General features: G+C 40.1%; 4 protein-coding genes across 6 annotated transcripts; 1 reads left to right on the plus strand and 3 right to left on the minus strand.

The window, feature by feature from the left end:
* Nucleotides 1-49: 49 nt before the first annotated feature.
* Nucleotides 50-5,318, minus strand: LOC142400523 (deoxyribonuclease-2-beta-like). Its single transcript, XM_075485456.1, has 7 exons — nt 5,101-5,318; nt 4,839-5,013; nt 4,135-4,213; nt 3,336-3,497; nt 2,510-2,707; nt 1,414-1,782; nt 50-430 (listed from the first exon to the last, which is right to left on the minus strand). Exons 1-6 carry the CDS (start codon nt 5,199-5,201, stop codon nt 1,448-1,450), a joined length of 1,050 nt encoding a protein of 349 aa, XP_075341571.1. The 5' UTR covers nt 5,202-5,318; the 3' UTR covers nt 50-430; nt 1,414-1,447.
* Nucleotides 5,319-6,314: 996 nt separating this feature from the next.
* On the plus strand, nt 6,315-9,883 carry uox (urate oxidase). The gene is made up of 8 exons (XM_075484387.1): nt 6,315-6,335; nt 6,905-7,117; nt 8,091-8,207; nt 8,335-8,413; nt 8,882-9,068; nt 9,237-9,360; nt 9,640-9,723; nt 9,809-9,883. Exons 1-8 carry the CDS (start codon nt 6,315-6,317, stop codon nt 9,881-9,883), a joined length of 900 nt encoding a protein of 299 aa, XP_075340502.1.
* A 272-nt stretch (nt 9,884-10,155) lies between these two features.
* On the minus strand, nt 10,156-13,230 carry samd13 (sterile alpha motif domain containing 13). 2 transcript variants are annotated; one of them, XM_075484388.1, is made up of 5 exons: nt 13,034-13,230; nt 12,552-12,671; nt 11,395-11,437; nt 11,162-11,273; nt 10,156-11,046 (listed from the first exon to the last, which is right to left on the minus strand). In XM_075484388.1, the coding sequence occupies exons 2-5, from the start codon at nt 12,577-12,579 to the stop codon at nt 10,903-10,905; spliced, it is 327 nt and encodes a 108-aa protein (XP_075340503.1). In that variant the 5' UTR covers nt 12,580-12,671; nt 13,034-13,230; the 3' UTR covers nt 10,156-10,902. The 2 variants fall into 2 exon arrangements, with proteins under 2 accessions (XP_075340503.1, XP_075340504.1); XM_075484389.1 differs by having other exon boundaries at nt 13,196-13,226.
* Nucleotides 13,231-13,368: 138 nt separating this feature from the next.
* prkacba (protein kinase, cAMP-dependent, catalytic, beta a) lies at nt 13,369-27,369 on the minus strand. 2 transcript variants are annotated; one of them, XM_075485464.1, is made up of 10 exons: nt 27,063-27,369; nt 23,082-23,143; nt 22,553-22,681; nt 21,045-21,143; nt 18,125-18,207; nt 17,895-18,021; nt 17,539-17,634; nt 17,064-17,186; nt 16,758-16,922; nt 13,369-16,667 (listed from the first exon to the last, which is right to left on the minus strand). In XM_075485464.1, exons 1-10 carry the CDS (start codon nt 27,106-27,108, stop codon nt 16,542-16,544), a joined length of 1,056 nt encoding a protein of 351 aa, XP_075341579.1. In that variant the 5' UTR covers nt 27,109-27,369; the 3' UTR covers nt 13,369-16,541. The 2 variants fall into 2 exon arrangements, with proteins under 2 accessions (XP_075341579.1, XP_075341578.1); XM_075485463.1 differs by lacking the exon at nt 27,063-27,369 and adding an exon at nt 25,293-26,847.
* Between the last annotated feature and the right edge of the window lie 221 nt (nt 27,370-27,590).

Consider the following 27,590-nt stretch of genomic DNA (forward strand, 5'->3'; position numbering starts at 1 on the left):
TGAACGTGCAGAAAAAGGCATGTTTATTCGTAAAAACAAGTTATGAAAGTGAAACGACATTTGACACACTCTGAATTACTACACCCGTCAGACACTTCCTTGCCATTACACCACAGAGGAGCACAAACCGTCACTGAAATCCCTTTAAGCATCCACTGGATAATTCACTGTGCTGGCATGCAAAACATACTTGTTCTCTTTGTCTCTGCTCATTTAACCAGTTTCAACACATAGATTGTGAGGGCCCAATTATTCTTAATCATCTCTAGTAATATTCGCTGTACATCACACCACAACTGTGTGTCACTCTTCTGTTGTATCTCTGCTTCAGTTTTATATGAGCACAGTATCTGAAGCGAGGCTGAGAACGCTCAGGGTCACAGTGGAACATGGTGTAGTAGGACAGTTGGATCAGAGGTCAGCCAGAGTCCTGTGGACAATAGGATGGGACAGACTAAAATTACTGCGATACTCAATAAATGCAAGATGGATTTTATATTAATTAGCAAGCCAATGAGATACAATAATACCCAAAATGACCGTACTGGTCTGGCCACAAGGTGACACTATTTACCCCAGGACAATCCATACAGCTTAAATCTCCCAAACCATCATAAAATAAAATTTAGAATAAATACATGATATCAAATGGAATAAAACTAAAAATCTAATAAAAAAGATACGGGTAACTGGGAGCCATACTATAAGTAAAAAGGAAAAAAGAAAAAACAGCACATTGTACTATTTCAGCCTTTTAATATGAACAGGATGATTAAAAACTCTGTGGTAAGTCTATGCATTCATCTACCAGTAAGAGCAGAGATTCTCAACCGGGGGGGGGGATCATTTCTGGAGTTTGCCACATGATTGTGGAAAACTAATAGCATACAATTATCCTTTATAGACTGGGGTATAGTATTACATTTTCTGTGCTGGTGATATAATTTGGGATAGAACAGATGATAGAGTATCAAAGTGTGCATGCTCAAGACTATGACAGGGAAGGGATCTCGACTAGCAATGTCAATATTCTGGAGTGTAATGTCTTAAATAGGTTGAGAATCACTGAGTTAGAGAAATAAATTTAATACATACTGTAAAACTCAACATTTCATTAAAATTTTATCTTCAAATACAGCAAAAATGTTTGTCCAACTATTTGTCTGTTTAAGTATATAAAAGCACAATGGTTAAATTTTCAAACGAAAACATACAATAAATGTGAGTAAAAATTTACTGGACTGTAAGTTTGCCACAATATTGTACTCAATTAGGGCTCAAATAAATATCTATTGCTGCTGTTGGTTTTGAGGAGATTTAGTTTTTTTTGTGCCAATGATTGCATGTAAACTGCTTTAACTCTACAGCAACTCTACGTCTTCTCATTTTGTGGCACAAATTCTGGATTCAAACCTGATCATCCAGTCATCCTGTCATTCTGTCTCGCTCAGCAGCCGATGTACCAATCCACCGCCTGTCTGAAAGCCTTGTAAATCACTGGGTTGTAGGAGCAGATGAGGCCCCCGCCACGCCACAGCTGGGCCCTCTCCCTATTCAGATCCCCCAGGCAGGTCACCTGGTCCTCATAAGCTTGAGACACGCACCACTTTGAGTGGTCATAATGTGAGTGGAACACGATGGATGTCGGAAGCTGAATCCTCTTGATGTTCATGGCGTGTTTGGGCAGCGAGCAGTTGGAGGGCAGCTCGTGGCCTTGTGTCTGCCAAGACTCCACTAGAAGGTCGGCATCCAGGGCCTGAGCCACCCAGCCTGTGTAGATATCTGAATGAATCCCAATGAGCTGGTTAGTTGAAATGCAAGATGATTTAAAGAGTGCATAAGAAAAGCATATATACAACTAATGAAACATAATTTGGGTCTTTATACTGCTCTTGATTAGGTGATATTTTAAATAATATGAAAAAGAGCTACAAAAACTTTTACTATACAAACAAAACTCTCTTAAGGCAACTTTTTTTTTTTTTTTTTTTTTTTTTACAATATCTCAAAATCACACTAATAAAATAAAGGAAAATTTACTGCAGCAATTGTCCACATTTGTGCCCAAAATGGGTAAAAGAAGACCCTGCCTCATTGTGGATGGTCACAAGTCAAAAACAATTTGAGTAGGAAATACTGAGTCCGGCTTCCTCCCACCGTCCAAGAACATGCATGTCAGGTTAATTGGTGTCTCTAAATTGACCCTAGGAGTGAGTGTGACCGTGCATGGTTGTTTGTCTCTGTGTGGCCCTGTGATGGACTGGCGACCTGTCCAGGGTGTACCCCACTTCTCGCCCAATGACAGATGGGACAGGCTCCGGCCTGATCCCATGTTCAGTGTTTTAAGATGATGGTGTGTCTGCACCAGATAATGAGTCGATGTGTCAAACAAAAGAAAAACCCAAAAGCAGCAAACGAGAGAAGTTTTTCAGAGTCCACAGCAAGCAACTAAATGGCAAGAAAGCCAGTGTAAAGTGTAAATGACCAACAGTACATGAGAAACACTTACCATCCACAAAGTGTTCAGATTTGACAAAACTGGCAAACTTGTCCCCTTGGAGAGAAAAAAGCTGCTCCGTCCTCCTGTTGGAGGCCAGCGGTGGTTTGGAGCCCACACACAGCTGGGCCAGTTGTGGCAGGTCGGCCAAGAACGCAGTGGGGACAGAGCAGTTATAGAAACGTGGGTACAGATAGACCAACTGCTTCGCTGCAGGACAGCAGAGGGAGAACAGATGCTGTGTGTTAGAGAACTAAACAAAGACTATTATTTCCAGCCAGAGAGAACATTTGAGCTTATATCTAAATGTTGGACATTATCTGAATAACTGCTTTTCTTATGTATAGATGTCAATAGTGGTAATATTGTGTATCAGCTCAATCAAACTTATAAATTATAAATGTCTTTCCACATTCAGCTGAAATTTAGAAAACATTTTTTTTCTCAGCAAAACTTGCAGTAATTATGTAATCAAAGGCTTTATGTATGTCAGATGCTCCACTAGCAAAACAAAGTTTCAGCAGACCAACTGAAAGGGACCAAGGATCTTCTCAACATCTTTGATTTCAACTTCTGGACACTCTCAGCGTGTCTGGACCACACTCGTGTTAGTCAGATCCATTCGGTAATGGTTTTTGACTGGATCTTACAGGGCTTATCGTGTAAGAACTGTTGGACATAATCAGACAAAGACTTTGGAGGGCTGTGTACATTTATGGTCATATCCGACCACAAAGACCACTTTACTGAGTTAGCCTCTTCTTGTTTTCAGCAGATATTGCAGTAAACACTAAGCACAAGTGGGTCAGGCCTGGTTGGGCCATGAGCATTCACTCACCTATACGGAGGAACTGTGCATACTGGTAGGTCACACACAGAGCAGTTTGACCATTGAGTTTGCCAGAGGAGGGGTACAAGTAGCCCCTCTCAGGGAATGAAGGAAAATGGGGAATACTGTGCGACATCCAGAAACCTTGGGAGTGGTCAAAGAGCAGAACCCCTACAGGATGCACACAAACAACCCTTTATGCACAAAGGTGTGTAAGAACACACACACACATACAACACACATGCAAAACAGCACAAATTTCCAGCAAAGTTGTGTCAAGAGTGGTTGGTAACTCTAAAGTCAACAGCGGTTATCAGGCTGATGCTCTTTGGCCGTTTCCTCCCCCTGACCATATTGATCTGCTTTTTTTTTTGCAGAATCACACTGTAGCATTGCATGACTGGACTATCAGCCTGGAAAAGAAAGGCCCGTGCTCAACAGCACACACACAAAAAAGTGCCACAACAGCAATATGACTCGCACTACTGCACTGTAGCATTCAAGCACATTTTTGTCACAAATACAACAAACTTTTACATACTTTACAGTCACCGTGACACTGCGAGTCTCTTTTTGAATCCAACACATTTCAGAAATGTGAAGGTTTTCTGATACTGTACACTCTCCCCAAAAATAAACATTTTGTCCGCTGTTGGTGTCAAGCGTGTAAATCTTAAAGGGACGATATGATGTTAGCTACAAAACCTTCTGTTCTGTTTTTTTTTTTACCTTTATAAAGAGCACATTTTAAGGTACAGAGTGTTTTTGCCTCTGTACCTTAATATTTTTTTTTTCCAATGCACTGTACCTTTTGTGTGTCCATATCCTCGGACGTATTTCAGGACCGGTGGTCCATCATTGTAGAGAGCGTAGACTGAGCTGTTGGACTGGAAGAAAAGCTTATTTCATAAACCGTATTTGGAGAAACGCACCTCCGGACATGGAATTTGTTCCTATCGTTTGGTTTCATTTGAGGGATGAGAGGCTGAATTCTTAAATCTTACAAGAAAATGCTGTGAAACCTTTAAGGGGAAAGTGACAAAACACAAAGAGACAAACCGGGGCTGTTTGAACAAGTTAAACAAATGATATGGGTAGATATATATCAGCTTGGATTATTTTCTATAAATATGGGTTAGTTTTTTCCTTTTTTACAATTTTGTGTAATACTAAACCGCTGATGGTTGTTTTGTCATATTTACTGCACTTGTAACAAAGTTAACCTTTTTCCCATCATGTCTAATCATCAGCTGTTTGGTTTTGTTTACTCTTTAGTTGCTGGAGATCAGAGTCAAAAACAAACAAAAAAAAAGGCAAATGAATAAGCTTTTATCATTATTTTCAGCTTCATCTGCCTGGGGGAGATAATTAATGTCCAGCTTCACTTTAACTTAGTTCCATATAGGGAACGAAGAAAAGCCAAATCAGTAAACATCTCATTATGGAAACGAGGATCTCACTCAGCAATCCGTGTATGAGACCCATATGAACAACTCGGACATGATCTCTCACCATGTAGGTCTTTCCCATGTAGAGCTGATTAAGGGTGTTGCCTACGGCTCCCTGGCTGCTGTTAACCATGAATTTACTCATCTGCCAACTCCCAACTGATGAGTCCAGGTACATGTACTCCACCCCACTGCCAACCTCACCAATCTTATACCTGGGCAGTTTGTAGATGATAAACCTGAAAGAGAGGGAGACACAATAAAAACGCCGTAGCTGAAACCTCAGTGGTATAACTATTGTGCTGTTATGTAATACATCAACTCACCAATCAACTGGTTCACCGGCTTCATTTCTACAGGAAATGTCTGCTCTGCACACCATGAAACACAGCAGTATGTGGAAGCCCAAAGTGAAGTGCGTGGCCATCCTGATCAACTCGTATGGTTGAAGCGAACACGGCAGAGGACGAACTACTCTATCTATTTAGAGGTAGTGCGATTTATGGCTGAATGACTTAGAAAGTGAATACAGCACAGCTGCTTGGAAATGCAAAACAGGAAGTCATGAGATGTAGTCACATGACAGAGAAATACTAAAAGTGAAGTCAAGTGAATGTTTACACATGCGGGGACCTTGACCACATCTACCTTTATTTATCCATCTTTTTTTATTTTGTGTGTGTGTGCATTTTACAGCACAGTTGTTGTTTTTTTCAAACATCAACTGTTGTACCTTCTCAGCGCAACCACGGTCATCTTTTATAATTAGCAACTCAGAACTATTGGTTTAAAAAAAGATCATCTCACCATATAACCGGAAGAAAGCCGTGAAATCAAATATATCCATTTGAACAATTCTAGTTGAACGATCGAATAGGAGCCATGTTTCAGAACTGAAAATCCAAAAGCTGCCAACCTATGGAAATCTGGCGAATGATGTTTGATTTGATCAGTTACCCCACAGGTAGGTGATATATAACCTGAAACACATCAGTAACAACTCCGCAGCTGTAAGGCCGCTCTGAACAACATGGATAAAATACACTTGCAAAAACTTGTCAGCATGTCCACAAAATGCAATCGCAAAAGAACTGAAGAACAACGCAAATTAACACCCATTTTTGATTTGTTAGTAAGCGTCATACATAACAAAAATGTCAGAAATCACGTGTTTGTATTTGAAATGCTGGTAGACCCAGTGCGAGGGGTTCAAGGGGGGAAGAGGTTAAATACATGACAATTTCTACAGGTCAATGATACAACAGGGAGATCAATAGACGATAAGAAAAAAAAAAAAAAAAAAAACTTGGACTGAGATATGAATTGTGCTTTTGGATGCGTTTGTGTGTGCACGTGTGAGAGGGAAATTCCGCGCACGTAAAATGGGACGAGCTTTTACCTACAAACTCCCAATAGCTTGAGTGCAAGGTGGCAACACCCTCCACAGAAATCCTCCCCTATTGGAAGGGGAAACTTTTAGCTGACGACGGGACAGCAGACTGAGGTCAGACACAGAGCAGGTGAAGGAGAGGAGAGCACCATGGCAACTGCTGCAGATCAGGTAACATTTTGTCAAGTTGTGCAGAGAAGGAGTTCTCTCTCTCTCTTTCTCTTTTTTTTTTTTTTTTTTTTTTTAAAGCGCCCAATATGATTGAACTTTTCTGGTGGTGCAAATCTATCCTACATGATTCAGTACCGGAGCTTACCTGATTTTTTGGGGTCAGTGACCACACGGCCAAACTATAACCTGTAGGTTTTAAGAATTGTGAAGCAACCCAGAGCTCAAAACACTGTAAAATAAGTCCAAATATTTCTATCAGTAATGATCTATTTCAATATCTTTTATCCTCACACATTCGTTAGTCATTTCATTATCAACTTAGCACAACTTATATTAAAGGGTTACAGAAATAGGTTGAATTAGAAATGTGCAAAAATAATGCACTAACTTCCCAAAATTCAAATGGGCACCGAAAAACTGACAAAACATCAAACTTTTAAGGGGAAGGCAGTCAAGCAAAAGGTCTCATCATGCAAATGCACAATTAGTAAACGTGCTGTCAAGGCACAGAAACAAAGATACCACTGGGAGACGATTAACTCTCACAATAAGCTGCTCGCCTTCCACAGAATGTGGAATTCGTGCGAACAGGCTACGGAAAGAACTTAGTGAAGGTGCTGGTCATCAGGAGACAGGGGAGCCACCACTACATCATCGAGCTGACGGCTAACGTGGAGATCACGCTCAAGTCACGCAAGGACTACCTAACTGGAGACAACTCTGACATCATCCCCACCGACACCGTCAAGAACACCGTCCACGCCCTGGCCAAAATCAAAGGGGTGAGTCAAGCATCACGGCAAGGAACCAGACAACGTACTGAAGCTTGTGCCCCAATGAATTAAAGACTGAAAGCAGAATGTTAAACTCACTAATTAACGCGTTTATGTCATTACTTACAGAAATGAATAGATAGTGGGACATTGAGGTTAACTATAGTTTGGACTGCTCTTATTTCATATGATACCGTTATTATTAGGCCAAACTACTGGTTGCATGTTTCCAAACTGATGTACCATTTCTTAGTGAGCTTTACAGTTTAACAGTAGAATCGTCTCCTGAAGCAGTCTAAGCTCTTGCAGTATGAAAAAAATCGTGAGGCCGCTGCTAAAAGTCAGCCGTAGCGCAGATTTAAAGCCTCTGTAAGCCTGTGTAAAGAGGCCAGAACTTTATATTATTGGTCATGCTTTCACAACATTATCAGAACCTGAGCTGCAGAGTTTTTCAATAAGATGGAACGTTTTTTTTTACAAGAAGAGACTGAGGGAGATTACAGTAGTCATCTATGGAAACAATGAAGATGTGCAAAAATGTTGGTACGGCACATTGTTTGTGAAGCTGGCAGCCATTTGGGATGCTAATGCTGCTGCCTAATTAAGTAATTTGAACCAACCAAGAAAGCACAGACGAGCAACTTTTGTATTACAGATTAGCAAAGTGGCTTTGTCTACTTCTAAGGGCAGAGCATTCTTTGTCATCCAGCTTTAAGCAGCTGCAGCTACGCAGAATGCTGGGATCAACAGAGATTCAAAGGTTAAGACAAAAGGTTCTTTTCAAAGGTTCGTTTCTACTCACTGAATTGATTTTGTCTTTCAAATGGATTGAAATAAAGAAGCCTGAAATAAAGTGCCTCTATTTGTTTGACAGCGTGACTCCAAATATGACACATATAGATTGTTGCTGGTTACCACTCAAACTGCTAAGAAAGATGCTTTTATTTATAGCTGGTGTCTGTTCTTTTTCCAATCTGTTCAGGTGAAGACCATCGAGCAGTTCTCCCTGGACATCTGCAATCATTTCCTGACTTCTTTCAACCATGTGCTGAGGGCCAAAGTTTACATGGAGGAGGCCCCGTGGAGACGGTTGGAGAAGGTGAAACACATGGTCAAGTGACCAGAGCCGGTGTACATTTAGGTGTTTGAATTTTTCACGGCTGTTTTTTGGTAAAAAAGAAAAAAAAAAAAAAAAGCCATGCCTTGTTTCTTTTTTTTTTTCTCAGAATGGGGCAGAACACGCTCATGCATTTATCTACAGCCCTGAAGCTTTTCGTTTCTGTGATGTTGAACAGAACCTCAGTGGTAATCACACGCACACACATAAACTGAAAGTGATTGTAATGCATGTCCAAAAAAAAAAAAAAAAAAAGCTCATCTGCTTCTGGAGAAACATGACTGTAATTCATGTTAACGCAGCACACATCCTTGATATGGGTTAACGTCTGTTCAGCCCCAAGCTTCATCTCGCATAGCAGTCAACAAGTGCAGTTTTGATCACTCATATGTCAGTAATTCTGTGAATATCACATACAAACGAGGAAACTGGATACTATTTTATTTGTGCCCCGTTCTGACTTCTCTGGCTCATTGATCAAATCCCCTGCAGTTTGGCAGAGGCGCAAATATTGTCAACAAAGGGATCTATGGATGTACAGCTAAGCCCTTGGCTTTGCTCAGTGTCACTGAGGCATATGATTGGCTTCATTTCCATGTAAACACTCAAAATATTTCCTGCTTCTTCCATACTCACCAGCTCTGTGCCCCACACAGGAACCCCAGTGGTTCACAGCGGAGTGAGGGACATGAAGGTGCTGAAAACCACCCAGTCTGGTTTCGAGGGTTTTCTCAGAGACCGCTTCACCACACTGCAAGAGACCAAGGACAGGTGTTTCTGCACGTCCGTCTATGCCAGGTGGCAGTACAACAAGGTTCAGGATGTTGACTTTGACGCTGCATGGTAATTATGTGTTATTTGTGAGGGACAACACAGCATTCACTGAACTTCTTAGAATGAGCAGTGGGTTCAGTGTGACCTTGCGGTGAAAATTCACAAAACAAAGGGAACACGTTTCCTGTTTGATAAAACTAAGATACGCCCTCAAAGAGAATTCCCCAACCCTTATAGGAAGACCGTGAAGGAGACAATCGTTGAGAGGTTTGCCGGCCCCTATGATCGTGGAGAGTACTCACCGTCTGTGCAGAAGACCCTTTATGAAACACAGGTTCTGGTCCTGGAGAGAATTCCTGAGGTACTTAAAGAAATCACGACGCTCATATTATCCCCATAATCATCTGTTTTAAGTCTCTCTCAAACATTTTTGACAGTCACTTCTTCTGACACATTTCGTCATGTAAAAATTAAACATGCCCTTACTGTGTGGGATCAGTCTTGTCCTCCGTATTTTCTCCAACATTTCTACATGCGCGTGGCTTTGCTGCAAATATTCAATGCTCATTAACGGACACATTAAAACATACAACAGGCTTATTCAGGAAAGCCTGACTGAAAAGGATGTGTTGTTTTACAGGTGGAAGAAATAGAGATCGTCATGCCCAACCAACATTACTTCATCATAGACATGACAAAGATGGGCATTGCCAACAAAAATGAGGTAAGTTCTGTTTTTACATCGTGTCGTGCAGGTTTTTTGGATCAAGGTCTAAGTTGATGACTGATGTGCATTCTTCCCTCAATAGGTGCTTCTTCCTCTGGATAGCCCATCTGGAAACATCACAGGGACTGTGCGCAGGAAACAGCGAGCCCGACTTTGAGAGAGTTCTCACCTTCCTGTAAAAACGCTGCCGCTGTAATTCAAGTATTTACCTGAATGAGCCATCTGACTGAAAGACTCATTGGATGCAAAGTGGACAGTTTAATTGTGAAAACGATGGCCCTTGAAATTCAAATCACATCTTGAGATTTGCCAAACGTGATTGATGCTTCAGGCTATGTCATGTGAATATGTAACATAAAATGAAACGAGAGAGAACCGCTGCGACAAAAGTCACAAAATGTTGTTGTTCTTTGGTGAGAAAAGAGCACCATTTATTGCGAATCTCAGATTCAGATATTCAAACTCCAGTGTTATGTTGCACATATACATTGGTCATACACACTTCAGTACAGTTGTCTGTGTGACAAAGCTGAAAGCACCACAGGTAGGTAAATAATAAGGATATATACACAAATGTTTCATACCAAGAGCCACAAGCCTAAATAATGTAGGTGTGCAGAAACAAAGAGGCTTCTAGTTGGGTTCTTGTGTCTGGGAAACTGAAATGCATCACTATTAAGTTAAGTTGAGAAGATAAAAACTAAATTTAGACTACATCTGTATGCATCAGAAGGATTTTCTGCAAGTTATCAAAGTGTTCAGGTATGACAAAACATACACAGAATTCAATTATATATAATCTTCTGTACAAATATTTTTTTTGTTTTTTTTTTAAAAAACCATCATAGGTAAATTCACTTTGCACACACATACACCACACCAACATATATACATGATACCTGCAGAGTCTTAACTCCACTTTGCCTCCTTAAATAAAACACACAAAACAAAAATACGTATCTCAAGCAGCAGAAAAAAGAATGGCCGAAAGGGTAAACAGCTGAATGGACGCCATGTGCAGACCATTTTTGGGGTCCACGCTTATAAAAACATACAGCATTCAAATCCTGTTAAGGTGCCACTGTGGGCAGAGGAGTCTTTGTGAAGCAACAGCTAACCTGGGGTCTCCTGACATGATGATTGTCACTGAGGCGAGAGGTGGGACGGCCTGTGGAGCTACGAGGCGTTGCTCTTCAGGTGCTGAGTTTGCAGTGGCTTCACGTGGTATTCGTAGATCTTCAGTGCAGGGCCGAGCTTTATCGACAGCCCCGTGAGGACATCGTTACGCGTCATCAGGAGCAGGGACTTGCCATCGATTTCCTATCAAGATGAGGCATAAATATTCGATTGGGGATATTAGTTTGGTGGAATGGCATGACAGGGATTTTTTGCGAGTAAAAAAATGACAAACAAAAAAATAAAAAAACATGCCAACCTGATCCTGGAAAGCTGTGGCTTGCTCCTCAAACCCTGTTGCTTTGAAGTAATTGACAACGTCAGCAACTCCCCAGTTGGAAGGGTCCGGCAGCTGACCGTTCTCCACTGGGCTGCGGGGTGAAAAGTCAAGTCTTAATGTTAACGCACACTGAAGAGGGACAGTAGTTTAACCAATAATTTTAAATCTTTCATAGAAAAAAGAACAATTCCCGCTCTTAATGTAGAAAATACCTTTTGGTGTCAACTGAGCCATTTGCCTTGTCTTCCATGCCAGCTGCGGGAGAAAAAAAAGTTAAGAAGGTGTACACCCTACAACAGTATCATCAAATCTGTAAAGCTGCAGTTAATATAGTCTTTAGACTATATTTAGACCATCAGCCCTTTTTATAACTCAACAAACAATTCTGAGGTTTTTTTCGTGATAAATTTGAATAAAAAGAGGTTTTTAGAGATCAGGGCTGCTGAATTTTTACCTTTTTTTGTTTGCATCTGAGAAATGTAAAATAAAGTAATAATAAAACTTTTTTTTTTTTTTTAATTCTATTTTCCCCATTAAGTCAGATTTGACATTTGAATGCTTTGATATGATACGTCCTGTTTGTTATGCAGGCATATCGGTAGTATAGGACTGTAACTATACAAGTATATGCAAAGTATATGTCGTGCATATACTTCACATATATGCCAACTATGAAAAATTACAGAATTGTAGCTATTCTCTGGGGTATTTTTATTTAGAAGTTTTTGATTTTTTTTCAGGGGAAAACAAAAAGTGATGTGATATCTAGGGTGTAAGAGTAACGCTAATTCTAATATACACTATACACCGGGAAGCCAGCAGATATTCACACTGAAAAACCTGAATAAACTAAAATGGTCATATCCCTGCTCGTTAGAAAACAGGCATGTGGTTGATGAATGACGAAGACGGGTATTAGTTCCATCTTTCCATCTTTCAGGGATCGCCATCATTTGCTGAGAAGGCACGACAATGAAACTGCACACAATAATAACATCAAACAAATGGCTAGTTTTAGCCAGTTTTCTTACTTCTTTTAAAAGCACTGCATTTTATGTCTGCATCTGCAGGAGGACTATCTCAGTCAGAGAAATAAAACCGATACCACTACAACATCAATGTTCCAGACTTTATGTTCTTTCCAATAAGGTGAATCCTTAGGGCATTTTATATAGCATATCATTTGTGATGTGCGTATGAGCTAAGCTTGGTCACTTACAAAGGGCTACAGATTTTTCAAAAAGAAACTCTTCTTCACACATTGCAGCTTGTGAATTAAGAGGTTTTTTTCCCTCCCATCAGCCCGTGTGACTTTTGAGTTGAAGCAGTGAGAGACTGAAAAAGAAACTAAATAAATGATTGCTCTTACATTCCGTAAGGTTGCAGAAATTTTTCATCAGATGTTTCCTCCGGGAGAACTCAATGTGTTGGCAGTTTAAACACCATCATTGTTTATCTTTTATAGTCTGGCAGTCACTGGACGTCTTCACTGGGGAAAAAAACAGTTACATTGTGAAGTAGTGAATACGGTGAATATGGTTGCTGAATAAAACAAATCAAATGTTTTGTCAGTAACACACAGCGGAGAGGTGTACTGTAGGAAAATGACGACCTGAAACTGACGTTGTTAGCTGTATTAAAGATAGTTGCAATACAATCATAAAATAGCTTTGCCGCGATTGCAATTAAAATGAAATATAGGTAAAAAATACGGCAAAATTAAGACATAACGTTATTTGAAACGACAACAAATAATTAGTCGTCCCTTCTGTTTTTTGTTATTTACTAACACTTACGTTAAGCTAACAGCGATAGTTAGCTACGTTTGCTAATACCAAAATTAACAGTTACCTTATTTTAGGATATTCTGGCTTGACAACAATTGCTATTCCAGTCTGTGTACGTCATTCAACAAAAAAGGAGATTCCGAACCCATGAGATATTTTACCAATTCATAAAAAGCGACATTTAATCGACAAAATCAAATTATAATCAACTAAAGCCAACTAGCACCTTCGCTTTTGCTTCCTTCGCCCACGACACCAGGGAATCATGGGAAATGTAGTGTATTATCATTTTAGCACTGGCGTTTACAGTACTTGTTAAAGGATGTTTATAGCTTTTACATCACTTTCTGCGGCAAAAATTCATTTTTTTTTAAACAATTCAATAAAAACAACAGTAGATTTTAATAAAAAGAATTTATTATAGTGACATATTTCCTTCGTTACATAAAATCTGCTACAGCAAAGTATATTCCCCTTGCAAACACAAGTAAATATGGGTGGGAAAAACGTGTCAGCCTTCTAAATGATGTGCAATAATTCCACAAACTAAATACAGACACATTTGAGATTATTGATCCCATACTGGCACATGTGACTAGCTACAAGAACTCATAAACTGATTTCCTTCAGTCAGAAGTGTGAAGTGGCTCAGGGAAGGGTGCCATCATTTACATCAAATCCAACAAACATTACACAAATGGAAGAGGGAGAACAGATGACACCAAAGAGGAGCTGTGGATCTCCAACACATTTTCTCAGAGGATCTACACACAGGTGGCTTGGACAAAGACAAGTTAAATTCACAGGTGTAATTTTCAAATTTTGTCCAAATCAAAAGGTATTGTGAATATTTCAGGATTACCATCTGTTCACCCTTTAAACTTGGAAAATAATTCAGAGCTCTGGATCTCCTTTGACAAATATGATTTCGTACGAAAACAAAACATTAAAAAAAAAAAGTTTTTGAAAAATCAAAAAAATTTAAACAGGCATTAGAGGTGTGAATGTGCATAATCTATAAATGTTTTATCCCTCTAAGGGCAAATAAAACAACGTACAAATAAATAATCCAATATATTCACTGTTTTCAACACTTTTGAAAATATTTTGAATCTCATTGAATATATATATATATATATATATATATATATATATATATATACTGAGAGCTACACAGGTTTAAACATATAAATTTTATTTTATTAGACATCTCTAAATATAAATAAAAACAGCATAAGAAACAGTTGTGCCTTTGAAATTAAATTAGGGCAAAATAAAATGTCACATCATGTGCTCAGACTGAGAAAATGCTCCAATTCAGGCAAAACATTGATTTCCCGAACATTTTTCACATTTGGTTGTCTAAGATTGTTGAACTTGATTAAATTGCTTTCCTCCTTATTTGCAAATACTCGAGTGTCATGTCAATTAATGATTAAAATGTCCGAGAAGTTGTGAGGCTTAAAACAGAAAGACAGCCAACAGTGCTTCTTCTTCGTCTTCTTCTTTTTTTTTTTTCAGCGTTAGTGTGAAATGTAAATCTGTAATTTCTCCACAGCCCTGAGAGACCATCCTGCAGAAACGACCTAAAACTCTGAATTCTCTGTGGACGGCAAGCAGAAACAAGCTTTCCTCTGGAGGAATAAAGAACAAAAACAGAAGTTTTCCGCCATCTGGAAGAAAGAAAAGCCAACAAGAGGACACCGTGGCTGCGTATGTAGGTACCAAACATCTGATAAACAGATTCTTTAGAGACACTGTGTTGAACTGACAAGCGGGAGCAGAGTTTGAGGCCGGGACTACATGTTAGCAGCAAGGACAGGCAATACGAGATAACTAATGGGTCTTGGATGTTGCCAAGTGTGGAAGAATCCCTCGTGAAACCTGCATTTTTCTAATAGGAGAAAATATGGATTGAAAGTGCAACACTTTAAGAGGAGTGGCTTACATTAGAAAAAAAAAAAACAATCCGATCCTGACCTCATTCTCTTTGAAAATCATAGCTTCTGTCCATCAGCACAAACTGGCCTTACTCAGCTTTGCAAAGCAGAATGAGCAAATATTGTTCCATCACAGTGTGCGAGCTGTTTAGAAAGTTATGCAGAGAAAACAAGATGCAGTCGCACAGATGAACAAATACTTCAAGGTTACGATATTTGCATTTTCTGTTACTATTACGAAGAAATGGTTTGACCCCTTGCTTTTCGTAGTATCATGCCACCGGATTAAAATGACTTCTCTAACCGCCTATATGTTCAAGGCTGTGACACAATTTAAAAGGTAACGCAACCATCAAACAAAACAAAACGAAACAAAACAAAAAAAGGTGGGAATACCATCAGCTTGTAATGACACTGCTGTACAAACATAAACATGCAAAAGTTGAAAATGAAACGAAAACAAATACGGCAGATACGCAACGTATAGCGAGTGCTCGACACAAACACAGCAGTTTCAAATGGAAAAAGCAACCCAACAGGACAAAGTTTGTCCAGCACTGCTTTCCATCCATATTATATCCTAAAGATAATCAAGCAAACTGACCTTTCAGCTATTGACAAATGCCATGTCAATGCACTTGTGTATATACTTTGAAATGTACCAAAAAACAGTTGATCTGTTGTGTGCAGACATCCACGAATGTCCTCAGATTCCTTTATTGTGAAACAGAGTTGTACCTTAAAAATATACCATTTCATACCACGCCAAAAGTCTGAGGTAAAAAGGAAACGTCCTGTGACCAGATATGGATAAACAATGCTACAGCGGATTTGTTTACAAAGTACTGACACACTTCTGCTTCCTATTATCACTCGTCACTGTTAATCCATCTTTTTGAGAATCAAATGCCGGAGTGCTAAAACTGTCAACAATCGTGTTCCTTCACTGGACGGGATCTTAAATTTTGGTCATGCTTAAAAAGGAAAATAAAAAAAAACAAACAAACAAAGTCTTGTAAAAATTCTACGTCTCGTGTATTTATACGCTTATACGAACCCATACATGATTCTAGGTCTTAAGGACACCAAAGTGGCGCCTAATGGTTGTCGTTTTGATCAATGAATACTGAAATGAACCCTAAAAGACACTCAAGCGTGTAACAGACAACAGATAAAAAAAAAAGTACATAAAAAAAAAAGAAAGAAATCCCTTAATTTTTCCTAAGCTTAATCACAATATGTGCAATGCCAGCTAATACAATCACTCTTTGTGCCGCTTGACAATGGGAGTAAAATTTGCTTTTCATGTTGCTTTTTTTTCTTTTTTCTTTTTTAAAATAAGAACTTAAATAAGAGAAAGGGAGGTGGCAAACACAGAAAAGTAAAAGGTAAAAGACAAACAATGAGAACGTGGTCAACTACTTTGTGTTGCAGCACGAGGGGTGTCTGCATAATGTGCCTGTGTGTAGATCAGTGCTAACTGCACGCAGGATCATGGCAAAAGGGACCTCATTCAGCTGTGTGGAATGACGGAACTAGGCTTTTGTTTGATAGCCTCAGTTCCACCTTAACCCTCTACAGAGTGCAAATATCCCAAAACACCAGAGCCCCAATGGGACTCTTTCCTGTTCACTAGAAGTCGGCAAACTCTTTTGCACACTTTTCCGTTTGCGAGACGCGAATGTCCTCCTCCTCATAGTCGTCAAAGTTGCTTGTGTCCCCTGGTCCTCTGCACTTCGGCAAGAAGGGGGCTTCGACCTGAGAATGTAGAGGGGCATAGACGCAGATGCAGTGTCACAGCATGACTCCAGCTTGACAAGAATGCCATGGCTCAAAATAAAGACTTACCTTTCGCTCGTATATGGCAATCCAGTCTGTTGTGGAGAACCACTTGTGGTTTTTAATGTCATTCACGCCGTTTTTCAGGTTGCCAAATCTCTTTGTCAGGTCTACCTGGAGCAGGTTCCTCAGCAGGTCCTTCAAGTCGGAGCTAAAGTGAGAGGGGAATCGTACCTGAGAAAAAAAGAAAGAAAGAAGAATACAGAGGTAAAATTCAAAAGTTCTCGATATGGCTTAGCTGTATCGAATACGAGAAGATATCACCACACAAATAATATCAAGTGTCATTACATGCAACGTTCAATCTTTGCGTACCTTGCCAGATACAATCTTTTCATAAATCTGGATAGGCTGATCCGCAAAAAAGGGAGGGTAACCAGCAGCCATCTCATAGATAAGAACTCCAAGTGCCCACCAGTCCACAGCTTTGTTGTAGCCCTAAAGGACGGAAGAAAACAATAATTTCAAAGTTTTTACCATAAGAAGGCAAAACTACCTCCGATAACAAAGTTTTGCATACTGTCCACATTGGATTATAAAGATCCGGCAAAACCTACATACCGTCGACTACAGTGACCTGCCAGTGATTAACCGCACAGAGGTATAACACATAGGTCAGATAAACAAAGTGGACTCAATATCAGGATTAATCGGGCGTCGATATCGAAGTTGCAGTTTACACTTTATTGTTACAATTTTAGAACGCAGAACCAAACCAATAAAAACCATTTCACTGTCCCGACACCTTTCAACTAAATTGTAGTCACGAGGCTGGGGATGAAGGGCTGACCTTGCTGAGGATGATCTCTGGAGCCAGGTACTCGGGAGTTCCACACAATGTCCAGGTCCTGCCTTTTACTCGTTTGGCAAAGCCAAAGTCTGTGACCTGAAGCCAGAACAGTCGGAGTGTGACAAAAAAGAGTACACTTGTAAGCCACAGATATGAGGAGCTACATGAGCCATGATATTTTCAAAATGTGACCTTCACTCAATGGTTTTCTGTATTGTCCCTTTGTACACTAATACGTCAAAGGTCCACACAATTACTCTGTCTGGCTGACTTCTCAGTGCAGTGTTCATGATAACCTCCTTAGTTTCCAATGGCGTAATACTGATGGTTTGATAAACTTCACATCGACTGAGTACCTGGATATATCCATGTTGGTCTATGAGCAGGTTTTCAGGCTTCAGGTCTCTGTAGATGAGGTCTAAGGAGTGAAGGTACTCAAAGGTGAGCACTATTTGAGCTGCATAAAATCTTGCATGTTGTTCACTGAAACAGAGAAACCAAGGAATTCAGACAGTGGAGCGACACGTAAACAAAAGTCCCCCGACAGTGAGTGAATGGACAAAAACAAAACGTAAGAGCATCACACCTGAACCTTCCAGTGCGTCTGAGGTGTGAGAACATTTCTCCACCTGGCACATATTCCATCACCATGTAGAGGTTTGAGTTGTCCTGTCAAAAAATTAACACATACAACCAGTTATACCCTAACCTATCGTTTTCAACTAGCGAGCACAATCCAGGAAAAGCAATGCAATCTATGTAGTGTAAGGCCGAACAGTATCTTGAATTCATCTTAGTTTCTCAAATATGTAAAAAGAATTGCAAAACCACGACTAGTACTTCCCCTACTGTCACTCAAACACCAGTTATAGCACTTTTCTGTACTTATGACGGTAAATTAGGCACAATTGAGCCCTTGTGAGCTTTACCAATCAACAACAAGCTTGACAAAGGACAGCTGAAGCAGACTAAGACAATAATTGCGGTTACGTGCACTACGTACACTAGAGTTTGGACCCCCCACCTTGTCCCAGTATACATGTACAGGAGGGGTATTGATCTACTGACCAACATATGTCTGTGAGAAAACATTCAAGACATCCTGCCCCCTCTGTTTTGCTCTGTGGGGGATTTTTTGTACATTTGGGTATATATATACCCAAATATTTACATATACATTTAAGACGACACCACGGTTATAAATTCAAATTTGACAAGTATTCTTAATATGCTGATTTTCAGTTGTGATTTCCGACACGTTTAGCGAAAAATATGTCAATGAAAGCGCATTTATTGGATATTTGGCTCTATTAACATCCACTTTACAGTTTTTTTTTTTCGCAAAAAGATGCAAAAACATGAAACTCTGGAGCATACACAGAGCACCTAGGCCCATTTGAGTCCAGCTTCGATTCCCCGACTGGAATATCTGGGTGTGTTGGTCCAGCTCTGAGAAGCTCAATTTTCTTCGATTTCTGTTGGTCTAACATGAATTTTAAAAGTCCGGTTTTGGTTAGACAAAGTAATTAATCAAATTTTTTTTTTAATGTTAAGTAAACGTGCGCAACCAAAAACAGACATGCAATTACGCTGATTTGGAAAAAGAATGTTCATCGGTTTTCAAACTCAGCGATTACAGTGCTCGGCATACATGAGTACACCCCACCAGATTTGTCAAAAAAAAAAACTTTAGTTTCCTTTCAAAAACATGGGATGCTACACAGCAAAATACTGCTACAAATGTGGGCTATTGATTGCAAACAAGATTTGTTCATGTGCACACACAAAAAAGTGATTTTCCTAGAAAATTCTTTCAAGCCCATGTTGCAAAAATGAGTACACCCCCAATTAAAGTCTTAGGAGAAAAGCAGAACTTAAGTCTACAAGAATTCTAATTAACAAGAATTCAACCACAGGTGAGTCTAATTATTCTGCATGGGTATCGTCCACGAAGGAAGCCTCTCCTAAAGCTCACGCACAAAAAAGCACACCGAGAATTTGCCAGGGCCCATGCTGAAAAAGATGAAGTAGAACTATTTATTAGATGTAGTAATGAAGATTTTGTGATCTAAGTGATATTATTACATGAAATTAACTTAATCTCATGTTATGGAGTTAAACAAGTGTTCTATAAAACTCAACCTTGTGAAAATTTTGGAAATTGTTCTCGTGTTCATTGAGATATTGATTCAAATCTTACTTTTCAAAGGGGATGTACTCATTTATGCTGGACACTGTATCTTAGAGAAGCAACTGTTGCTGCTCATCAATCTGGGAGGGGTTGAAAGACATTTTACAAAGAATTTAACGTCCAACAGTCTACAGCGAAAAAGATTATCAACAAGGGAAAAACATTCAACACAGCACCAATCTTCCCAGGAATTGGACATCCCAGCCAAATCACCCCGAGGTCCGACTGCGCATTGCTCAGAGAAACTTCAAAAAACCTCAGCAACGGTCCATACCTCAACCTGACTGAAATGTTATCATGGTACCACAAAAGGAACCGCGATTAACTGAATGCCCAAACATAACATCATACAGAAAACGACTTCAGATTATGACTGATCGAAGTGGTTCTACAAGCTACAGAATCCCTACTTCTGATTGGTTTTTCATTTCATTTACTGCATCTACATCTTGGCACAGTTGTTAAATAAATATCGAGGCGGAGTAATATGTCATGTGTTCTTCTTCATGTGAGGTTGTATTTCACTCATTCTTGAGACCTGGTAAGGACCAGATGATGGTTTTATTATGTCCCGATGTCCAGAATGATTTGGATTTGCATCATCCACTGTGGAACAGACGCCCACGTTGTGGGAAGTGTGTGAAAAACCTGCTGGACCTAAAAGTAGCAAAACAACATACCAGTTGCAGCACCAGAAACAATACTATGCAGTAAAATGGGAACTCTGTGTATCTCTTCAGTTGCCTCATTTGCCTGTGTCATCATGTATAACAAGACCCGGCACCAGACAGAGGAAATTACACTAGAGCCTGCTCCTTAAAACAAGGCAGCCTAGGTTTGTTAGAATTTTGAAAACATATAATCCCAAAGATGAACCATTGAGCTGCCACTATTTAGAAAAAGCACCATTGTTCCTTTTGTGAAATAAACAAACAAGAGAATATTTCAAAGCAGTTGGAGAAGGCGTTTTGTTTCTCTGTAAACATATCATTGGGAATAGTTCTCCAGGTCATTAATAACAAAACAAAATAAAGCTCGTTCATCACACGACAAGTGCTGTTTTTATTGCTTTTTGCTGACATTGCTCATATGAAACCCAGCTTCAATAAGAACACACTCCTTGAATATTCATCTTGAGTACATGTGAAGAATCAATATCATCAATAACACTAGGGGGGGAAAAAAAGTCTAGATTCATTTCTTGGCCTTTTCGCCCAGCTCCACCATGAAATAACTCTGAAGATGTGTAGCGCTGTGACAGACGGACAAAAAATAAGAATAAAGATAAGATACAGCTGGTTACTTCTGTAAATACCTTGAAAGCGTATACCAATCTGACGAGGAAGGGGAAGGACACGGCCTGTAGTATTCGCTTTTCGTTTAATGTGTGTTCTATCTGCTTCAACTTCACCACCTGAAAACACACAAAGCAAAAGACAAGCAAATAAGAATGATAGCATGTATGACTGCATGGTACGATAAATACAGAAAAAAAACACCCATGTCTGAGCTTGCTGATAGATAACCGATCACTGTGAACACCACGCTAAAGTCTCTTTCACGGAAGCCGTTTTCATACACGAACACCGGAGATGTTCACACGCAAGCACAACGCAGCGGGAGGATTGATCCGAAGATGCGTTCTCCTGGCTGGAAATGCGAGGGGAGGGGGTGGAGGGAACGCGGGAGGCGGCATGCGTTACAGAAATGATGCTGTTTATTTTTTCTTAACATGTGGAGAACAGCGGGTGAGGCTCCTTATTGTGTTAACATGAGTTCTGCGTGTTGCTACGTGGATCTACAATAGCAAGAAGTGGGCCGAAAAGCAGCACGCAGGTGAGCAGAAAGGACTAAATCTCATCAGCACTCAGATAGTGGCCGCAAATGCCCCGAGAGGCTTTCCGACACGCATTGTCTGAAAAAAAAAAAAAAATGGGTGGAAAATCTTAGCTAGAGTCTCATTTGGGGACTCCAGTGTGTGCGTGAAAGCAGCAACAGTCACGCGGCCGAAAGCACGACTGACTTCTGCAAGCTGAATTTGACCTTTTTTTTTTTTTTTTACAAAATGTAGCGAGAGTAAAGGACATCTGATACCGCATCCACAAAGAACACAGGAAGAAAACTGATGTAAATCCCGATTGAGTAAATCTCACAGATGGTGAGACGTTACCACACAATGAGAGAACACATGGCCGTGAGATCTACCGTGATGCCAAAGTTGTAAGCTTCTTTAAGTTTATTTGCATCTTGCTCTGAAGTACTTTAATGGAAACTGATGATGTCTTGTAAAGCAGCGGAAGCACAATAACAAGCCCGAAAAACCTTTAACATCCATTTAGAAAAGTACATCACAGCACACATAAGCAGCATGATAAAAAAAATGTGTGCATTATTTGTGCAATGCCATCCCTTTGATTTTACACTCTAAATAATACAAAGTCTAAAGACTTCAGAGAGGAACTAATGAGAGGTAAATACAAAAAGTACTATTGTGGATAAAGAAAGAGGCTTTGTAGCTGTTGCATTGAACAAAAGCTGAGAGTCGGACAGGTTTTCTGCTTAAACGGTTAAATTCAAAGGAACAGAGCACTGCAGACCCGCAAACCTGCCTCCACAACTTTCATATCACTATTTAAAGATCGAAACTCTCAAGCGAGTCGCCTTTGAGGCTTTCAGAGATAACAGGCGAGCAGTGCATGAGAGGAAGCAATCCATTTCCTTTAAGGCGATACACAGAATTTGCTTTAATGTTAAGCATTTTGTAGAGTTTTAATTCTCAACGACACCAGCTCTGATTGATCTCATTTAAAAGAGTGCACTTACTTTTTGTTTGTCCAAGATCTTCATAGCATAGAACTGGTTTGTTGCTTTATGTTTCACAAGCATTACTCGTCCAAACGAGCCAGTGCCCAGAGTCTTGAACCTGTCAAAGTCGTCCAGGCCCGTTGTGCACTGAGGAAACACATCATCAGTGGAAATAAGGCTGCAGGCTGACGCAACATCACTGCTTTCAACACTTTCAGCTTTTATAAATGCCGATAATTTCTCTTTTTTTTTCCCTCTCTCTCTTTTTTTTTTTTTTTTTTTAAATCACTTTCATGTAGTTTAAAGTGAAAACATATAAGCTGGATGGGGATATTTTTTAGAGCAAATGCCTCTTATTTACAAGGTGCAATTATGCAATCAGAGAGCATTCAAGTTAACAGGATCTGCGCCATCTGAACTAGAGGAAATGGCTATCATAACAACATCTTATCTTTTTCTTTTTTTACGCCTTCTTTTATATAAAACATGAGACCACAAGGAAAAACTTACAATGTAGAAAGTAAAGTGCTCATAGAAGACAACTTACCTGCGGAGGACACTCCCATTTTCTTAAAAAATCTTCTTTGGCTTTAGCTAAGAACTCTTTCACTGTAAAAAGACAGATTTGTAAAGAAAAAATTAGAGTGTCGGTCCCCACAGAAAGTCTTCTAACATGTTCAGGGAAGCAAACCGGGGCAGTTGAAAAAAAGTGTTTGGGGAAAAACGGAAAAGGCGGTTCACACGTTCAGGGAAACAAATGCTGGTTTTAGGTCAGGCAGATGCCAAGTATTGGGGAGGCAGGACTATACTTGAAACCACAGCAAAAAAATATTTCCATAACCAAGTCTAAACTACATGCCTAGGCAGGAAACTTTGATTCGTGAAGTGATGCAAAGAGCTCTGTGGACGTTACAGAATCGGCCAATTTTAGCACAAGCTATTCTGCATCCCTTTCAGGAGTAGGTGGGAATAAAGGGCAGAGGACAGTATGCAGAGAGAAAAACTAAATGCACAACATAACTAAGACCACAGGGCAGGCAACAGAAAGACGGTGCATTGTGAAAGCCACAGCAGACACGAGATGTCCAAAGTCAAAGAGTCACTGGAAGGTATCTTAAAAGTCTCACTAGTGGCTGTACTGACAATCTATGTGTTAACTGACATGGCTACTTTGCCTGACAATATCTGAATATAGTTGAATATAGACGAACAAGGGTTTAAAACTATAAGCAACACTTTCTTGCAAAAAAGTCGGGACGCTGTGGAAAATGTATAGAAAAACAGAATGTGATGTTTATAAGTGAATCAAGCCATATATTTAACTGAAAATAGTGCACAAACATCAGATGTTGAAACTGTTTCCCACTCATTTAGCTTCTTCTCAAAACATGCTAATTTTCAATTGGATGCCAGCGAAAGGATTTGGCATTTTGGGCAACATGCAATGGAGAGAGTTTGGCGTTGCCTAAGTTGCAAAGAAACTGCTTTGTTGTTCGGAACATTTTCAAATAATTCAGAGATTCCAAATACATAGATAAACAGCTGCCACAGTTTTGAAGAAGAAATTACAGTTTGTTGCCACATCCACAGGTACCAATGGAAGATCTACCACATCTGTCAGTTTCAGCAGCTGATATGCTGTTTGTGTGTACATGTACTGTTTTCAGTTACACATGGGGTTTGAATTATGTGTAAGTCAGTGCTATTATCATTCTCCTTCAGCAGTGTTTCCCAGCTGCTTTTTTGCAAATAGGGTTTTTACGAGCCCGGTACATCTAAACTGCACTGGAAAACATTCGCTCTTTGACTTGGGACATCTCATGGAAACATGAGCATACCAAAAGTCTCTACAGTTCACCCGGGGTTTGCAGGAACATTCACCCACATGGATGGAAATGATGGAGAAGAGAAAGAGAGGAAGAAACATTTATGAAGAGCTACAAATCAAGAGCATTTGAAGACTGACAAAGCCAAACAACACCGGAGACAACGTGAGGCATCCCTACCATCTAACACAGGTTAAACCAACAGTAATTAAACTATTCATAGCTTAAAAAGAGTTGACTATGGTTCTTCAATTGTCTCACAAACTGTAGCCTACAACAGTAATTAATGATACTACACTGTTATGAACAATCAAATACATTATTTTTCATGTCTATCATTAAGAAGCAAATTGAGGTTTCTGTTCTGCCTTTCGATCGGTACAGTGTGCAGTCTTCAGTATTGTCGTCTTACTGTCTCTTTCCTGTCACTACGGGAGGCTTTCATTATTCCAAAAAAAGACAAAAAGAAAACATTCACTGAAAAGACACAGTGAAAAGCCCACATATATGTTAAAAAAAACAGAAAGAAGCACATTTCATACCGATAAAACAGCACACAAAAACAACAGGGCACACATATTAAGATGGCATAAGTGACTTGAAGCAGCACAAATGGCCCTCACAATAAAGTGTTATGCCTAAACTGATGTCACTAAAGTCTCTGGTGGGTCCAGAATGTGTGCAATAGCATCAACTGGGAAGCTGTAGAGGAAAGTAACTGCAAACAGAAAAAGTTATTAAACTATTTATATATATACACATTAAAACAGAATATTTCTCAAAGTCGTGACATGACCTGTACAGTTTAAGCAGACGTGCCAATTGCTTGACGTAATAAAAGTCTGGTATATCAGCATATCAAGGCAAGCTGCAACCCATCCTGCTCAGGGCAGTGAACAGACTAAAGAGTAAAAGAAATGCACTGCACTTACTCAACTTCTCCCACATGATGGTGAACTCAGATATGTGAGGCCCCTCACTCTCTTGTCCCTTGTGCTCTTGTCCACTCTTAAGATATTTGTTGATTAAACGGCTGGCAAAGGATTGATCCTTTCCCTGGGCCATTTCGAGGCAACTACCTTGATGTGTGGGTGAGAATGCTCGCAGACAAAGTAACCGTTTTCAGACTAAACACTAGTCATGCTAACTTCCTGCAAGCAGTGGAGTGCTCTGAAATGGTCGGTTAACCACATGAAGTTAAACTTCCTGTTCAAGTGCACGGCTGCAGCGTCAGGGGCCAAATGAATGTCCAGTTCTTTGCCGTGGAGTCATTTGAAAGCGCTTCTCTGAGTCTCTCCCGTAAGTGGCTATATTGTTTTGACAGAGGTGCACAAGATAAGCAGAAAGCAGTCGAAAACGCAGCCCAGCTACGGTAAATTCAAAGTGCTGATAAGAAAAACTGTTTACACCCACAAACTGAAAGAGAAGTTGTCTCCGTGTTACTGTGCTCCCTGGTGGTTATGTTTCACAATGCATGGCTTTTCTGATGATCAAAGTCACTCTTATACCCTGACCTTTTGCTGTGCTCTTTTGAAAAACATTAATGGAGCAGAAATAGGAGTTAATTGAGAGTTTAGGATCTAAATTAAAAATCCACATGACAATAATGTCTCCCCTCCCTCACTTGTCTCTTGTTTTGTCTGTTTTTTTTTTTTTGTTACTGCAATGAAAACACCTTCCTGCAGAGACCACAGGTGGTTTGAGTAACAAGTCTGCGTGCCTGTAGGAACTACTGCCAATCAGAAAGCAGGTCAGGATCTGCGCTCTCCAGACAGGCCACTTGGTGTGGCACAGTTTAGTGGATTAGGCTGGTCACAACTCACAAAAACAAGAACCCCACTGGCTGTGTCTTCTGTGTAATTAATAAAGCAGTTAAGACTCCAACTGCTCGTCAACAGGTGCAGCTGAACTAAAAGCAGAGCGGCCCGTTTTCTCGACGTGGTACCTTCAACTCCAACAGGTTAATGTCGTCGTAATAAAGTAGTGATCATTTAGATAGACACCAAACATGCTGACAAGAGACCCAACAGATTGTTTATCTGGAAGGGTAGACTGTTGTGCAGCCCTTGCCTTATAAATAAAGGAAATCGATAAATACATGTATTTTCTAATAAACAAACATTAGCCTAAATTAACCACACAGAGCACCCTTTTCTCCAGCTTGACTCCTAGTCATTCCCAGCTACCTGTTGTAAGCAGTGAACAGGCCATGTCCTGCAGCCTCAGTGGAAACCTGTGTTATCATGTTATCATTCAAGCAGGTGATAGGAGCTCTTTGTAAATTAAACAGGGGTGTCCTGATGACTTCAGTTAAACAAGACAGGGTGTGACTATAAGAATAGTTTGAATTAAGTCAAGTCAAAGACTTTCCTTTCCATTCACTGCTGTGGAAAAACGTCCCTAGGATGGTGATGGACCACTCCGTTATATCCTCAGATGCCACTTTGAATAATGAGCTGGCTGCATCGTTTGTGGCACAGTTTCCAACTGAGGTCAGCAAACAGACATCGTTACGACAGGACACACGCACGCTATCTGCCCTACCAAAGATGGTTGGTGAATGCAGCCCATGTTACTGTGCTCTCTGCTATTAGATCTGCGAAAGGATGCTCTCCGCTGAATTTGATAAACAATCTCACATTGTGTAACAGTTCAAGTTATAAATGGCCAAAGGCCGGCTGGAATGTCTTCCAGGTGCTCACCGCTTTCTTGTTCGTTGCCTTTCTTGGCAGTCGCTGCGTTTCCCATCGCAGGAAGACAGGGCGATCCACAGCTGGCTAGGGGCGATGATGGTGGCCGTTAGCTAACAGGGTCCTCCGTTAGCTAGCTAACAAATTTCAGCTCGTTCCAGCTGGTTGGCTAAAAACGACATCAATGTCTTCTCTTTGTGGACTGAACCTCGACGTGCTCTGCTGACCGCCTTGCTGATCTTTGTTTCTAAGGCCCTCTGTGGTTCATGTGTACAACATGATCCAGAGTTTCACCTCTGCCTGCTGTCGCTCCGTGCTGCGTTCACGTCATATGGGAATACCCACAGACGGGCTTAATGGGTGAAGCGCTGCCTTCGTAGACCCGTCGAAAATAGTAAATACAAACAACATTTTTTGAAGGGAATAATAAAGGTTGCTCCACGTGTCTCCATCACCAGCTTAGTAGTAGTAATGATACCTAGATCACTTTATGTATGAACAGCATCTTTAAAAGTTGAACGTCTATTTTCATATTACCTG

Source organism: Odontesthes bonariensis, chromosome 15 (assembly GCF_027942865.1).
Source record: "Odontesthes bonariensis isolate fOdoBon6 chromosome 15, fOdoBon6.hap1, whole genome shotgun sequence".
NCBI lineage: Eukaryota > Metazoa > Chordata > Actinopteri > Atheriniformes > Atherinopsidae > Odontesthes > Odontesthes bonariensis.

Bases quoted from the DNA above. Each gene is read 5' to 3' on its own strand.
- LOC142400523 (XM_075485456.1), bottom strand. From the start codon at position 5,201: ATGGCCACGCACTTCACTTTGGGCTTCCACATACTGCTGTGTTTCATG. The intron at 3,498-4,134 runs GTACAGTGCATT...TGCATCCTGTAG, and splicing joins AGGATATGGACACACAAAAG to GGGTTCTGCTCTTTGACCAC. The intron at 1,783-2,509 runs GTAAGTGTTTCT...GGATTCATTCAG, and splicing joins ATCTGAACACTTTGTGGATG to ATATCTACACAGGCTGGGTG.
- uox (XM_075484387.1), top strand. From the start codon at position 6,315: ATGGCAACTGCTGCAGATCAG. The intron at 8,414-8,881 runs GTAATCACACGC...TGCCCCACACAG, and splicing joins TGTTGAACAGAACCTCAGTG to GAACCCCAGTGGTTCACAGC. The intron at 9,069-9,236 runs GTAATTATGTGT...CAACCCTTATAG, and splicing joins GTTGACTTTGACGCTGCATG to GAAGACCGTGAAGGAGACAA.
- samd13 (XM_075484388.1), bottom strand. From the start codon at position 12,579: ATGAAAAATTTCTGCAACCTTACGGAAT. The intron at 11,438-12,551 runs GTAAGAGCAATC...TTTCTCCCGCAG, and splicing joins TTTCTGCAACCTTACGGAAT to CTGGCATGGAAGACAAGGCA. The intron at 11,274-11,394 runs GTATTTTCTACA...TTCACCCCGCAG, and splicing joins GGCTCAGTTGACACCAAAAG to CCCAGTGGAGAACGGTCAGC.
- prkacba (XM_075485463.1), bottom strand. From the start codon at position 25,425: ATGGCCCAGGGAAAGGATCAATCCTTTGCCAGCCGTTTAATCAACAAA. The intron at 18,208-21,044 runs GTATTTACAGAA...ATTTTTTGACAG, and splicing joins GATTGGTATACGCTTTCAAG to GACAACTCAAACCTCTACAT. The intron at 16,923-17,063 runs GTACGCAAAGAT...TTTTTTTCTCAG, and splicing joins AAAAGATTGTATCTGGCAAG to GTACGATTCCCCTCTCACTT.